Below are 14,141 nucleotides of genomic sequence, written 5' to 3' on the forward strand. Positions count from 1 at the left end.
CTTAGAGACTATAGTTAATAATATTGTAATACTTTTGTAGCAAGAGCAAAGAAGGTACTACATCAATGCTAAAGGTTAAAAATAAAGAATACGGCATTTAGTTTTATGAGATATGAGTATAATTAAGCATTTTTTTTCTTTTTATTTTCTTCATTAACAAGGAGACCTTTATCATGTCATTTAACCAGTCTGTACTTACCTGTGTATCTTTCTGAACACTGGAGGAACAACTGAGTTTGTTTTTAGGATTAGATGAGATTAAAGTGCCTGGGCAGAACTTTTTTGGAGTAATTCTTCCATAACTTTTGTTAAGCTGCCTTTTGTCTACATTTTATTTTTTGAATTTGAAATAAAGTTTAAAAAAATTGAGGTTTGGAGATAACTGGTACATTATTTAAATGCTTATATGCATTCCTCTTTAGGAGGTCGCTATTTACCTGTTGGAGATGAAAGATGTACTCACCTTATAGTTGAAGAAAATATAGTAAAAGAACTTCCATTTGAACCTTTGGAGAAACTTTATGTTGTTAAGCAAGAGGCAAGTAATTTGCTAACAAGATTGTTTTTTTTTTTTTTAAACATTACTAATAACCTTTCTGATAAGGTAGAATTTAAATTCTTAATGAAAATGTTCTTTCTCTAACATAGTGGTTCTGGGGAAGCATTCAAATGGATGCCCGAGCTGGAGAAACCATGTATTTATATGAAAAGGTATACTTTTTGTCCTTTACTCATTTGTTCTGTGAACCTGATTGCATAAAGTTAACACTTTTCTATCCAGGGAGTTTGGAAGGAATGGCATAATTAGCATACATATCTTTTACATAATATTCGAGTTTCAAAAAAATTAAACAATCAGATATCAAGTAATATTCTCAGTCTAAGTAGATTTAAGTGAAATTATTAAATGTAATACATATTTTATGTTAATCTAATGACATATTCTGTACTAATTCTTTGAGATACACTATGCAAAATAATGTCCCTAGTCTCAGAAACTTAGAACCATAATGGAAAAATAGATATGCAAACAATATAGAATGATATGTGCTACAATTCAGTAATATTTTCTAGGTAACTTCACTTTTTCTGTGACTCAGCCACGCTTGAAAAGAGCAAATAAATGTAGAGCAGACTTACCAGGTATCTTAGTCTGCCAGGGCTGCTGTAATAAGGCACTGTGGACTAGTTGGCTTAAGCAGTAGGAATTTATTTTCTCATCATTTTGGAGACCAGAAGTCCAAAATCAAGGGGTGGGATCTTGTACTGTTCTTGTGGTGGTTTGTTGGATAACTTGGTCTCTACCTCTGTCACATGGCCATTTCTTTCCCCATGTGCCTCCTTTTATTTGTCCAAATTTCCCCTGCTTATAAGGACTTTATCATATTGGATTAAGCCTATCCCCTCTCCCACCATTTAGATTGGCCTCACTTTGGTTAATAACATCTTCAAAGATCCTATTGACAAATGGGTTTTTTTTTCTTTCAAGATTTATTTTATTTATTTCTCCCCATGAATGGGTTTATATCTACAGAACCAGGGTTTAGGACTTGAACATCTCTGTGGGGAACATGATTCAGTCTATAACCCCATGCATTCAAGTTAGGACAGCAGGTGGGAGAGGGTATGAAAGTTTGAGAGGGCATTAAACTAGCAACTAGTTCAGTGTGACTTTTGAAAAGAGTATGGGAAAGAAATCAATAAAAAGCTTAATAGGTAGGTAGGTAGACTCAAGAAGTGGTTAATATGATAGAATTTGGAATTTATTGTGTTAAGTACTAGGGAGCCATTGAAGGGTATTAAGTGGATTGTGTCATTTACAAGATGATTTTAGTAGCAAAATGTAGGCAAAGAAAATCTAGCCTTCATGCTGGATTATGGTGAAGAGACCTGTATCATTCACCAAAATGTGGGATAAAGGTATGGGACGGCTTTAAAGGAGATCTACTTCCGTTTGGGGAATTTAATTTTAGAGGAATATCAAGGATGAGATGAGGATTTATTGTGCTTCCACAAAATTTAAACAGGTACCATATTGTGCTCTCTTTAATCTCTTTCCTCTACATAAAGTTCTTAAGATAAAATTTAAGAAGTATGCTTTAGAATTAGGGATACATCTCTTAAAATCATGTATTATTCAACAAATATTGGAGAGCACTCTGTCTAAGCACTGCTGGATGCTAGGGATAAAATGAGCAAAATATGAATGGTTGCTCTTATGTAATGTATGGCTTAATGGGGGGAGTAGATGGTAAACAAGCAAACAATATGTAAAGGTGATACAGCTGTGAAGAAAAATAATGAGGTGCTAGAGGTTAGACAATTACAATGGTCTCTTGACTTTGTTTTTTGAAACTTCAGAATTGCCTGGCAGAGTATGAAATCCAGATTTTGTCAGACTCATTAAGTATATTTTTTCTAGTTTCTGTCTCTGAAGAACCATGGAAATAAAATTGAGTTTTTATGTTTTTTTATTGCAGACTAATACTCCTGAGCTAAAGAAATCAGTGTCACTGCTTTCTTTACATACTCCAAATAGCAATCGAAAGAGGCGTCGTTTAAAAGAGACACTTGCTCAGCTATCAAGAGAGACAGACTTGTCACCATTTCCTCCCCGTAAACGCCCATCAGCGGAACATTCCCTTTCTATAGGGTCACTCTTAGATATCTCCAATACAACTGAGTCTAGCATTAATTATGGAGGTAATTCATATTTTTTAAGAATTGATCTTTAATTCTTAATGTGATTGAATGATTGGTAGAATATAGGTAAGTCTCTACTGTAGTGAATATGAAGGGCTCTGCCTTTAATTACCTTTGTTCTAGCTGATGAGGAAAGACACATGAAAGGCTAAGCAAAATAATGCTTCCATTTAGTGGTTGCTTAGTACATGATAAGTGCTTTATGTATCTTGTGTATTTATAAGATAGGTTTTATTTTCATTGTTTTACAGATGAGTAGAGTGAGGTGCCGTGAAGTTAAGTAAGTTGTTCAGCGTCATACAACTAGAGAGTGATAGAGCTGTTTAAAGAGCAAATTCTTAAAACTAGCTAAACAATATCACAGAGGATGTCACATGAGTTGGAGAAAATAGATACAGTGAAGTAAGGAGGGTGAGTTCAGTTTGTGCTGAACTGATACACAATACAGAAAGGCTCCTCCAATTAACCCTTCTCTCTTGATCATCCATATTTTAGTTTCCTAAGCTGCTGAAGCAAATACCATGACATGGGCTGGCTTAAACAATGGAAATTTATAACCTTATACAGTTTTGAGCCCAGGAAAATGTCCAAATCAAGGCATCTTCTAGGCGATGCTTCCTTAACAAGACTGATGCTCTGAGATTGGCTGCTGGTGACCCTTGATCCTTAGCTTATCACATGGCAAGGCATGTAATGGCATCTGCTGGCCCCTTCCTTCTCTTCTTGGTTTCATTGATTTTAGTATCTTCTATGGCTTTCTTTCCCTGTTTTCATTCCATTTATAAAGGACTCCAGGTAAAAGACCCATCCTGTATAAAGTGGGTCTCACCTTAACTAAAGTAGCCTCATCCAAAGGTCCAACTTTCATGGGTTTACACCCATAGGAATGGATTATATTTAGGAACATGTTTTTTCTGGGGTACATATAGCTTTAAACCACCTCATCAGATTCTCTCTATTCTTTGTTTTTAGCCTGTAAATACATATGTGGTATTTTCTAGAGTTAAGCAAAAATCAAAACTTTCCCATGACCCTTTGATATTATCCTTACTGCCTGCCCCCATTTCTTGCTTAGACTATTGCAGTAATCTACTAAATGGTCTCCCCACTTTCACTTTTGCCTTCCTATAAGCAGCTCTTAGAGAAGTCTTCAAAATATATAAATTAGATCATATAAACCCTCTGCTTAAAATCAGTCAGTGACTTTGTATTATTGTAGCTTTCAAGTCCCTATGTAATCTTTTTTTTTTTTTGAGTTAGGCCAGTAATTTATTCAGGTAGGGAGGGAAGAGAAATGGGAGAAAATAACAGAGCAGGGGTCCCAGGTAGTGAGGAAGGGAATGAAAAGGGATGAAGAGGGCTAACTTACAAGCTACAGTTCCCCATTATAGATTATAAGCCCCCAGGGTTACTTGCGTGGCCACATGGCAGAGGAAAAAGGGCGACAGCAGCCTGCAGAGGGCAGGACTGGTCTGCAGGCAAAAGAGTTTAAGGCTAGAAAGCCTGTAATCCTTTCTTCACCCATCTCTGGCTTCCTGTGAAATAATACTGTCCAGTAATACACTTTAAGCTTTGACCATATTGTCTTTGTTATTCTTGAATATTTCTAGCACATTTGTACCATAGGACCTTTGTCCTTTCCTCTGCCTCACACAACTCTTACTGGTTCTCTTTGTCCTTCTTTCCTCTGCCTCACACAACTCTTACCGGTTCTCTGTAGTTAAGTTCCTATCTACCACTCCTTTCTACCAACTCATTACCTGGTTGTCTTCAGTAACAGTTATCACTCTTAGAAGTTATCTTTTTTATTTACTTCTTTTTTATTTGCTGTATCAGAATGTAAGCTCTTAAGGGAACAAGAATCTTGTTTTATTCTCTGCTTTTTCCCTAGTGCCTAGTACAGACTAGGTATCACTAAATAGTCATGGAAAATTGAAAGTGTATTTCAGGTAGGCCAAGAAAAGTAAGGAGAGTTTGAGCTTATAAAAAGGACCAAGGGTATAGATGACGGTAAATTTTTAGAAGACAATGAATAGGTCAGTTCCCTTGGAATATGGGGAAATAATAGTTATATTAGAAATATTTATTTGTAGCTGAATATAGGAGAATTTAGAAATCTATATGCTATGTCTGAACTGTATGTTATCTTTAGCAAAGTAAAGTTCTTTGAACAGCTAAGTAATTGGTTGAATAGGAAATTTGTAGTGGGTTGATTTGAAGAATGATTAGATTAGTTTGGAGACAGGCAGAACATATAGTAATCCACTACAGCAACATGGGCCAGGAGGTGATAAAGGCCTGAAACAGGGTAGATAGTGTTGGAAGGAAAAGAAGCATTGAGGAAATAGTAATAGAAATGAGTGATAGGGAGGGAATAGGAAGAGATGTTGGCAAACTATTAGATGAAATAAATATGTTACCTTGGCATAAATGGGCTTTTGGGAGCTTAGTTTTTGAAGAACAGTAGTAAAGTTTTAGAGAAGTCAAGACTACATTTAGATAGCATGTCCAGTAAGCATTTGGAGGAACAACAGGAGGTTGGGAATGGGATCGTGGTGAAATACGTAGGTCTCAGAGTTTACTGGTTATGTGATCATATTGGAAAAGGGTATAGGGTGGTTAATGCTGATCATAGAAGACTGAAGCTTGAATAAGCAGTTTAGAGAACAGCAGGAAGAAGAGGAACTACCAAAGAAAGCAGAGGGATATTAGAGCATGAAGGATAGATTAGATTATGATTTTGCTTTCCATGTAGTCCTTTAAATTTTTCATTTTGTATTAATGAAGTAGCATCCAAAATTGAACCTGGTTTTGGTTAGGGTGAGTCAGTCTTCCTGAACATAATCAATTTTAGGGGTGCTTTGTCAAATTTTGATTTTTGAATCTGAAAAACTGAAGACCATTTCTAAATCTTGAAGTGGTGACCTCACCAAGGTAATGCTGTTCTTTGAGGTCTTGCCTGTGTGACCAACTGACTTCCTGTGTGAAATGAGTATGTAGCAACATATCCAGTTTCTATGAGACAGCCAAACATTTATCTGGAGGACCACACAAAAAAGTGAGGGAAAAAATAGTAATATTTGGCATTTCATAACCAGTTTTCACTGAATTAATCTTGGATTAACCTATATGTAAGAAGGATTTTATTTATTTATTTATTTATTCATTTTATTTCATATTCCTGATAACTAACATTTAATACGTATTTAGTAAATATTGGAAATAAACGTGAATTATCTTTTTAAATGAAAGACGAGGCTACTGAAGAAGTTGATGCAAAGGAATGGGAATTTATCCAAATTTAAAAAATTTCATGATAAAAGGAAGTAAGAATGAGATATTTCTTAGAGCTTGACTGCCATCATTAAGAACACAGAAATTATTAAATGATTTGTAATTGTGGCTGCATTTTTAAGTTCACTATCAATTTAAGTTGCATAAGGTAAAACAATAGTGTTCACATTTTTTTATTTGCCCTATTAGATAATTTTTAGGAGCATATACACACTCTCTTTTTATTACAAATTGATTTATGAGAAATATTTTATATTGGAAACTTTATGAAATAGAATCCTCAGTGTTTAGGTCACAGACTGGATAAGATGTAATTAAATTAGGACAGTATCTCAAAATTTTCCGACTTAAGTACCTTGTAAGACAGAGTCTTTTGGGTTTGGTAGATGTAGCCTGAAACAATCTATGGAAAGTTTGAAGTTTCTTAGAGGTCTCTTATCTTTAAAGAACATTTAAAACTCCATAGTATATATGCTTGTTTTAATATAAAACACTTAAAAATATTTACCACTGAGTAAAATTGATGTACTACAAATATATACATCTTTATTTCATACTATTTCTATTGTATGTCATATATTCCATTTACTATTGAAAACTTGACATTAATTGGTTCTGTATATAATGTAGTGTTTTATCTATATTGAGAGTAAGAAAATATATGTTAAGTTTTTATATTTCATTGTGTTTTTTCAATTTTTCTTTCACAAAATACATATAAAATATATTAATCATCCACTTTGGATTGGACTGGATGTTCTATAACATATTTAAGATATTTTGAACTGACTATGAATTTATAGTTAATATTGGGAACTTTTTTTGGGGGGGTGGGTCTTTATTCATATGAGGTTTTCCATTGTAATTATTATGTAATCATAATTTTTTCATCCTTTTTTTAACTTAAGAGGTATTTTTACAGGTTGCTATGCATTTTATTGTATTATTTAAAGTTTTTTTTTTGAAATAATATTACATTTGCAGGAAAACTAAAAATTGTACAACAAATTTCCTATATCCTTTACTCAGAGGCCTCAAATGAAAATATCTGCTTTATTGCTTACTTAATCTCTCTTTACACACACATATGTGTTTTTGTATCTGTACTGTTTTAGAGTAAGTTACCAATGTGATGTCCCTTTGCCTCTAAAAATTTAAAGTGTGTTTCCCAAAATACAGGAACTTTTTGTTTTTTAATATAATTATAGTATAATTATTATAATTAGGAAATTATCATTAATATCTAATCTACAGACTTTATTCAAATTTCACCCATGCCACTCTTGTCCTAATGTCCTTTATAACAAAAGAAAAAACTTCTTGTTTTTCTGGTCATGGATCCAATCTAGAATCACACATGGTTATGTTTTATCTCTTTCTAGTTTCCTCTAATCTAGAATAGCTCAGATCTTTTTGTCTTTAATGACCTTGACATTTTTAAAGAGTTCAGATCACTTATTTAGTGGAGTGTATCAATTGGAGTCAGTGATATTTTTAAATCATTTTCTATTGGTTTTATCCTTTGAGGAAATTTTACTTTAATAAAAACCTATAGGATGTATTTATACGAACATGTTTCCCCTCTTTTTCTGTTAACTCTGCACAATATTTGGTACTTATATCTGGCTTCCATTAAATCTTTCCTCCTTTGTACCTTTTAGAAACACCAAAGTCTTGTACCAAGTCTTCTAAAACTTCCACTCCAGTTCCACAAAAGCAGTCAGCTAGGTGGCAAGTTGCAAAAGAGCTCTATCAGACGGAAAGTAATTACGTAAATATATTAGCCACAATTATTCAGGTAAGTATAAGTTTGGTTGCAAGATGATTTCTGTTCTAATGTTCCTAAGTAAAAAAAATGGAAGAGACTTTATTTCTTCTAAGAAAATACGTAAGAGTAGGATTTGAGCATAGATAATAAAAATGAAAATATATAACCAAAATTGCCATTAAGGGATTGTCATAACTATAATACCTTTTATTAATCCAGTAATAGCACCATTTTTTAGAGCAATCCTTAGTGGATGGTCTTAGGGTAGACTGAGTGTAATTAAGAACTTTGCATACTCCTTGTCAGGACACTGCATACAGATTTAGAAGTGGTAGATAATTTTTTCTGAAAGCATATGTTCTAGAGTGATTGCTCTATTTAGTGTTGTATATATGTGGAAAGAATTGTATAAGCAATAGCACTGATCTTATGAATGAATAAGGCTGTTAGCAATTTTTTTCAGTAATCCTTTGTCAGATTTTTTCTTATAATATGCAATGTTTAGTTAAAAATGAATGTTAACTAATTGCTTATCAATATTAAAATTTATAAAGTTATTTCTGAAGAAAAACAGTTTTAATGACTCCTTGTAGGATGGAAATTGAAGATATGGGATAAACTTGAAATTCAAAGTTCTGAAAGACAGAATAGTAAGATGTTATTTTGACATCTGTAGGAAGAAAAATAAATTTGTTTTAGGTAATGAAGAAGATTTAGTGTATTATACTGTCAGGAAGGGGAATAGAGTTGATGCTACCAAGCATATCTTAGAATAGAAAATGGTTAGGAGTTTCTGATTTGGTTTAGTTTTTGACTTTTTCTTTGAATTTTTTTTAAACTAATTTTGTTGATACATATAATAAAGCACAGTCTTTGAATTCTTAATCTAACTGATTAGGGTCCAATCTAACAGCCTTTAGTTGTTTATACATTTATATGGATTATATCATGGGTAAGAAATAGAAAGGCTTTTTCTTGTTGGTCATGGAGAGGTTATTCTTGGCAGTTAATTTTTTGTTGAGTGGCAGTCCATGTTTCATGAGGTGCCCTCTGATTTATTAAACTTTATTTATTTTAGGTCAGCTTTCCTCAAGGGAAATCATCCTAGTTGAGGTTTCTGTTGAAGTTTTATGTAAAGTGAGCCAAAATGTAGTTGAGAAGCAGAAAATCCCTTTGCATATACTACTCATATACCTTGATAGCATTTATTACCTATAAGTGTAAATCCTTTCAGGCCATGGTAAAATGCAGTGAAGTTTCAGGATTCTAATTTGCATACCAATTAAATTCACTAAAACTTCTTTTAAAAAGCCCTGAGAACTATAAGACTGAGATGAAGTTTCATACTATTTTGTTTGATATAAACTCATTGAACATTTTATTTTAAAGATATGGCCTAAATTCTTGATAGTGTTTTCCTTAAACTTTATTTTAGGACTGATATAGTAATTAGAATTGGATTTGGAATAACAATTTTAACTTAGCCCCAAAGTTAAATGAATAACCAGCAGCTTATTTAGTATTCTGTACAATATTTGGGTACCTCCTAATTCAAAGTACTGTTCCAGGTGTTAGAGGATTCCTGTTTTAAAGGATTTCTGACTATAAAGGATTTTAGACTGGAGGGAGAGATAAAGCATATACCTAATTATAGTACAAAATGGAAGGTTATGAGCATCCTAAGAGAGGTTTAGTTCAGTATTAGGAGATTTGTGAGATGAGATTTATACTACTCTTCCAGCTTCGGGAAGCTTTTGGGCTAGAATTTTTGACGTGTTTTACGTTGGAAAAGCCTCATAGAGAAGGTAACAATCTAAGTGAATTATTATTATTATTATTATTATTATTATTTTAATGCTACTGGAGCCAAGGAATGAGCCCAGGACTTCATATGTGGAAAGCCACTCAACCACTAAGCCCCTTCGGCTCTCCTGAGTTAGCTTTTTCATTTGTTTGCTGTTTGTTTATTTATTTTTAGGAGGTACCAGGGACCGAACCCAGGACCTCCCATGTGGGAAGCAGGTGCTCAATTGCTTGAGACACATTCCCTCAAAGTGAATTTTAAAGTGTATATATATATGACTGGTACATGCAAAGAATATGGGTTGGAAGTGTATTTGAGATTGGGCAATCAGTAAGGACAATTAAAATATATGTGTCACTCAAGTTATCAGTAGTTCCTAGAGTAGATGAAGGGACATGAAGATGGTGTATGGATAAAGTGAGAGTTGAGATAAAAACTACCTTGGCTAGATCAGAGAAGGCCTTTGAATAGTGTGCTATGTCATCTGTAAGCTATAGAAGAATTTTTATGGGGAAGGGGGGCAATCAATGACATCATCTGAAACCAAGTTTCTCTGCTACCATTTCTAGAACATTTAGTACTTTAAAATAAATTATGTAAATGTCTGAAAATAACTGATTAATTTCTCCCTTTGTAACTTGAATAAAAAAGTAAAAATTACTCTTGCATCATACCAACAATTTGAATGGTTGACTTATAGAACCATCTTATAAACTTAGCTTCTAAAATGATACGATAACATGTTTATGATATATTACAAGAAAGGAGATGTCTTAAAATTAAGGAGGGATATGTTTCTTCTTACTTTCTTTAAAATTTCTACCAGCATCTGGTCTTCTTTACTTACCCTCACCTATATTTTAGCTTTATTCCCCTTCTCTCCTTTTCCTACTATCTACTTAAACTAGTGTGTTTTTTTCCTTTTAGTTATTTCAGGTTCCCTTAGAGGAGGAAGGACAACGTGGTGGGCCTATCCTTGCACCAGAAGAGATTAAGACTATTTTTGGTAGCATCCCAGATATTTTTGATGTGCACACTAAGATAAAGGTAAGAATATGTTAAGGTTGGTAGAATTCTTTTAGAAGTGTAAATATATTATGATTTTTCAGTCTGTTCAGATTAGCTAAATAAGCTTAGTACCCAAAATTTATTCTTTAATTTTTCCTTTGAATGACTTGTGTTCCAGTGCCTTATTAATGTTTGTTGTTTGCCTATTTGTTGATTTAAATTAATCCTGAGAATAAGAAATTAAGGCCTTATGAAATCTTTTCAGAGAGAAGTGTAGGTTCTAGTACTATTTTTCTTATTTTCCTGCTATTGTTGATCTTGGGCTTTAGGTTTTGTTTTGTGCAAATTTGTTTGAAAAACTGTAAAGCTGGAAGGGACTTAGAGGTCATTTAATTCATTTCTCTATTTCTAGGCAGGTAAATGCCAAAATCTTATAAGACAGTGCTATCCTTTTAAAAAATGATTTTCCTTTATTTATTTCTCAATCTCTTAATATAATTTTTGGGCAGTTTAGCTGAACTCTTAAAAATAATTTAACTTTGTTTACTCTTACTTTTCCTTTGTGATCCTCGAGGAAAATTGATCAGTGTTCTCCTCAGAACAGTTCATATGGATGTTTATTCCCTATGCCAATAAAAAGAGAAATTTGAGTTATATCAAGTTTTCAAATAAATACATTAAATTGTTTTTCATTTCAGTACACATTATAAGCAAAAATATAAAAGCTCTATGTTTTAGTTTGCCAAAGGCTGCCAATACCAGAAATGAGTTGGCTTTTACAATGAGGATTTATTAACTTATAAGCTTACAGTTCTGAGGCAGTGAAAGTGTCCAAATCAAGGAAGGCATCATCTCCAGGCTACAGCTGTGGGCAATCAGGCACATGGCAGAGTCTGCCAGTCTCTGCCTTTTTCTCTGGGCTCCATTGCCTTCAGTTTCTGGCTTCTTCTTCTCTCGTTTCCTCTGATTTCGGATTCTTGGTGTTCTCTCTCTGCTTCTGTGTGTTCTTTGTCTCTGCAGCTTCCTCTTTCCTTATTATCCTTTTATAAAAGACTCCAGTAAGAGGATTATTTTCTGAAACTTCCAAATTTGAAAAAAATGAAGTTTCAGTGTAGTTTATCCTTATTTCCAGTTAAGGTTCATAACGTGAAAAGAAAAATACTGCTGAGATATTCTTGCTTCATAAGAATTACTGAGAGGTCTAAAAGTAGAATGGGATGTCAAGGAGGTTTTCATATTGATATTCTACCCCTAACTTGTGAGTCAGTTTGTATGTGTCAGTCATTTGGTCAGCCCGAGTGTGCAAGTTCCTTTCTAACACAAAGCATTTTTTTTTTAATGTGTATAGGATCATAATCTCAATTCAGAAAATTGTTTTCTGTATTTCAGTGGAGCTTTGAAAATGATTGTCAACCCTTTAATTTCTCATGTGTAACCTAATTCTTTAAACTTCTACTATAAGGTTGAATTACCAGTACCTGAACTATAATTTGTTCTTTAGGTGATTTCATGTTTGTCACTTAAAAATTTTAAAGCCTTTAGGGTCTGTGGTTTTTTTTCCTACCATGAAACACAGTACATGCTAACTGTCAAACATTTGTAAAATCAGGAGAAAAGGGAAAAATGTGGAAAGTACCCATAATCCTGTCACCATACTTCTAAAATTTTAGTGTATTTTCTTTCAGTCTTTTTTTATACATAGATTTTTCCTCCCCTCCTCCCCTACTTTTAAATGCAGCCAACTGTAGTATCTGGTGAGTACTTCTGCAGATATTATTGTTGCCCACATTTAATACATGTGAAACTGCTATACACAGAGATTGCATACTTTTTTCCAAAGTCATTTATCTAATAAATGTTATATCAGGATATGAACCGTTGTTCTTTGACTTCAAAGCCTGTTCTCCTAACCACTATATTGCTTCTTGATGGTTGTGCTGTTGATAATTTTTTTTTTCTTTTTAGGAGGTACTGGGCATTGAACCCAGGACATTGTATCTTGTACTTGGGAAGCAGGTGCTCAAACCACTGAGCTATACCAGCAACCTCTGATACTCTTTTAATATGTAAATGAATAAACCATGTAAATGTGCCTTAAATTTGTAGTTTTTCATATTATATCATCAATATAGTAGCCCTGGGAAGCATTAGTATTTTATAGTATTTCATAGTGGTTAAGATATGAATTCAGGATTAAAATGGGTTTGGGTTTGAAGTCAGATGACTTTAAATGCTTCCTCATCTGTAAAATGGGTATAGTAGTATCTGACCAAAGGGTTGTTGTGATTTTCTTTTCCATATGCATAAAATTATTGAGCATAGTGCCTGACAGTTACTGAGCATTCAGTAAATAGCAATAACAATTAATATTTATACACTAAACTCAGAAATTGAGTAAACTAATGTTCACAAGTTTTCTGTAGGGTCAAAACCAATTTATACTCACTGTGTTTGCAACCACTGTGTCTGGCACTTAGGTTACTATCAGTAACTTTGCTTAATGATGGTCAGGCTACTTTTAAATTTTAGAATCAGGACTAGAACTCAGTCTATTTCCTCATCTGGATACTGTGTGAATACTTTAGTCCCATTTCTTAACTTGCAGTCATAGTCCAGTGTGTTGCTGATATTCAGATAAAGATGAAGGGAATTTTTGAGGGTATTGTCCATACCACTTTCTCTACATGTGAATTTTCCCTTTTTAGGAGAAATGGATGAATCATTAATCCTTGATATGCAAAAAACCTGCTAAGTGTAATCCTCAGAAGTACCCTGTACTTGTTTCAGGAGGAATTGTATAGTGGGTAATCTGCTAATTTGGTTTATTGTGCAATGAGCTAGGTAAAGAGGAACCTCAGTCACAGAAGCAGGTCGTAGCTGTACAGAAGAAACCATAATGATGAAGGAAGTAACTTAGCTTCTTTAGCCATTTCCCCCTACTTTTCTAACACCATTTCCAAGGCTTTGGGGGCAGTACTCCCCCAATATCTCAGAACTATAGGGATTTCCTTTCTTAAGTCAAGGAGGTGAAGTTGGGAGAATCCCTGATGTGATATGGACTGGGAGAAAGAGATAAATCCCAGTGTCTGTCCTCAGTTGGGTCAGGCATTTTTCCACAGAAACACTGTAAGAAACAGTGGTACTATGACTATGCTCTTGGGTTGACCTGCCAACCTCATTCCCCATTTCTAATGAAGAGGTACTCTGTAGAGATCTAGTAGATTAGCATGGAATCTGAAATTAGACTAACCTGAGTCTGAATACTGGTCCACAATTCTTGATTTGAGGCAAGTTAACTTAATCTTTCTAAGTCTTATTTCTTTCATTACTTTACTTAGTTCCCAAGCTAATAATTAAGGCAGAAAATTTTATCCAATCAAGAAACATTAGGAGATAAAGGTTAACCACAATAAGAATAAACAATTTTTCAGAGTGCCTAGAGATTATTTTGCTTTCTGATAGCAATAAAATAAGTGTTTATTTTAGAGATTTAAATTATTCGTGTATATACAACTAGTCTGGTCCTATATGCTTTAAAAAGGTACCACTAGCTTATATTGTTGT

General features: G+C 33.6%; 1 protein-coding gene across 6 annotated transcripts in view; it reads left to right on the plus strand.

Annotated features, from left to right (window-relative positions):
- The window catches only part of ECT2 (epithelial cell transforming 2), a 134,249-nt gene that overhangs the window by 65,637 nt on the left and 54,471 nt on the right, over window positions 1-14,141 (plus strand). For all 6 annotated transcript variants that reach the window (XM_058295330.1, XM_058295327.2, XM_058295326.2 and 3 more), the window contains 5 exons: window positions 423-538; window positions 649-711; window positions 2,481-2,703; window positions 7,659-7,795; window positions 10,497-10,616. In XM_058295330.1, the coding sequence (XP_058151313.1) occupies window positions 423-538; window positions 649-711; window positions 2,481-2,703; window positions 7,659-7,795; window positions 10,497-10,616 (659 nt within the window). The remainder of the gene's footprint in view (window positions 1-422; window positions 539-648; window positions 712-2,480; window positions 2,704-7,658; window positions 7,796-10,496; window positions 10,617-14,141) is intronic.

Source organism: Dasypus novemcinctus, chromosome 4 (genome assembly GCF_030445035.2).
Source record: "Dasypus novemcinctus isolate mDasNov1 chromosome 4, mDasNov1.1.hap2, whole genome shotgun sequence".
NCBI classification, from domain to species: domain Eukaryota; kingdom Metazoa; phylum Chordata; class Mammalia; order Cingulata; family Dasypodidae; genus Dasypus; species Dasypus novemcinctus.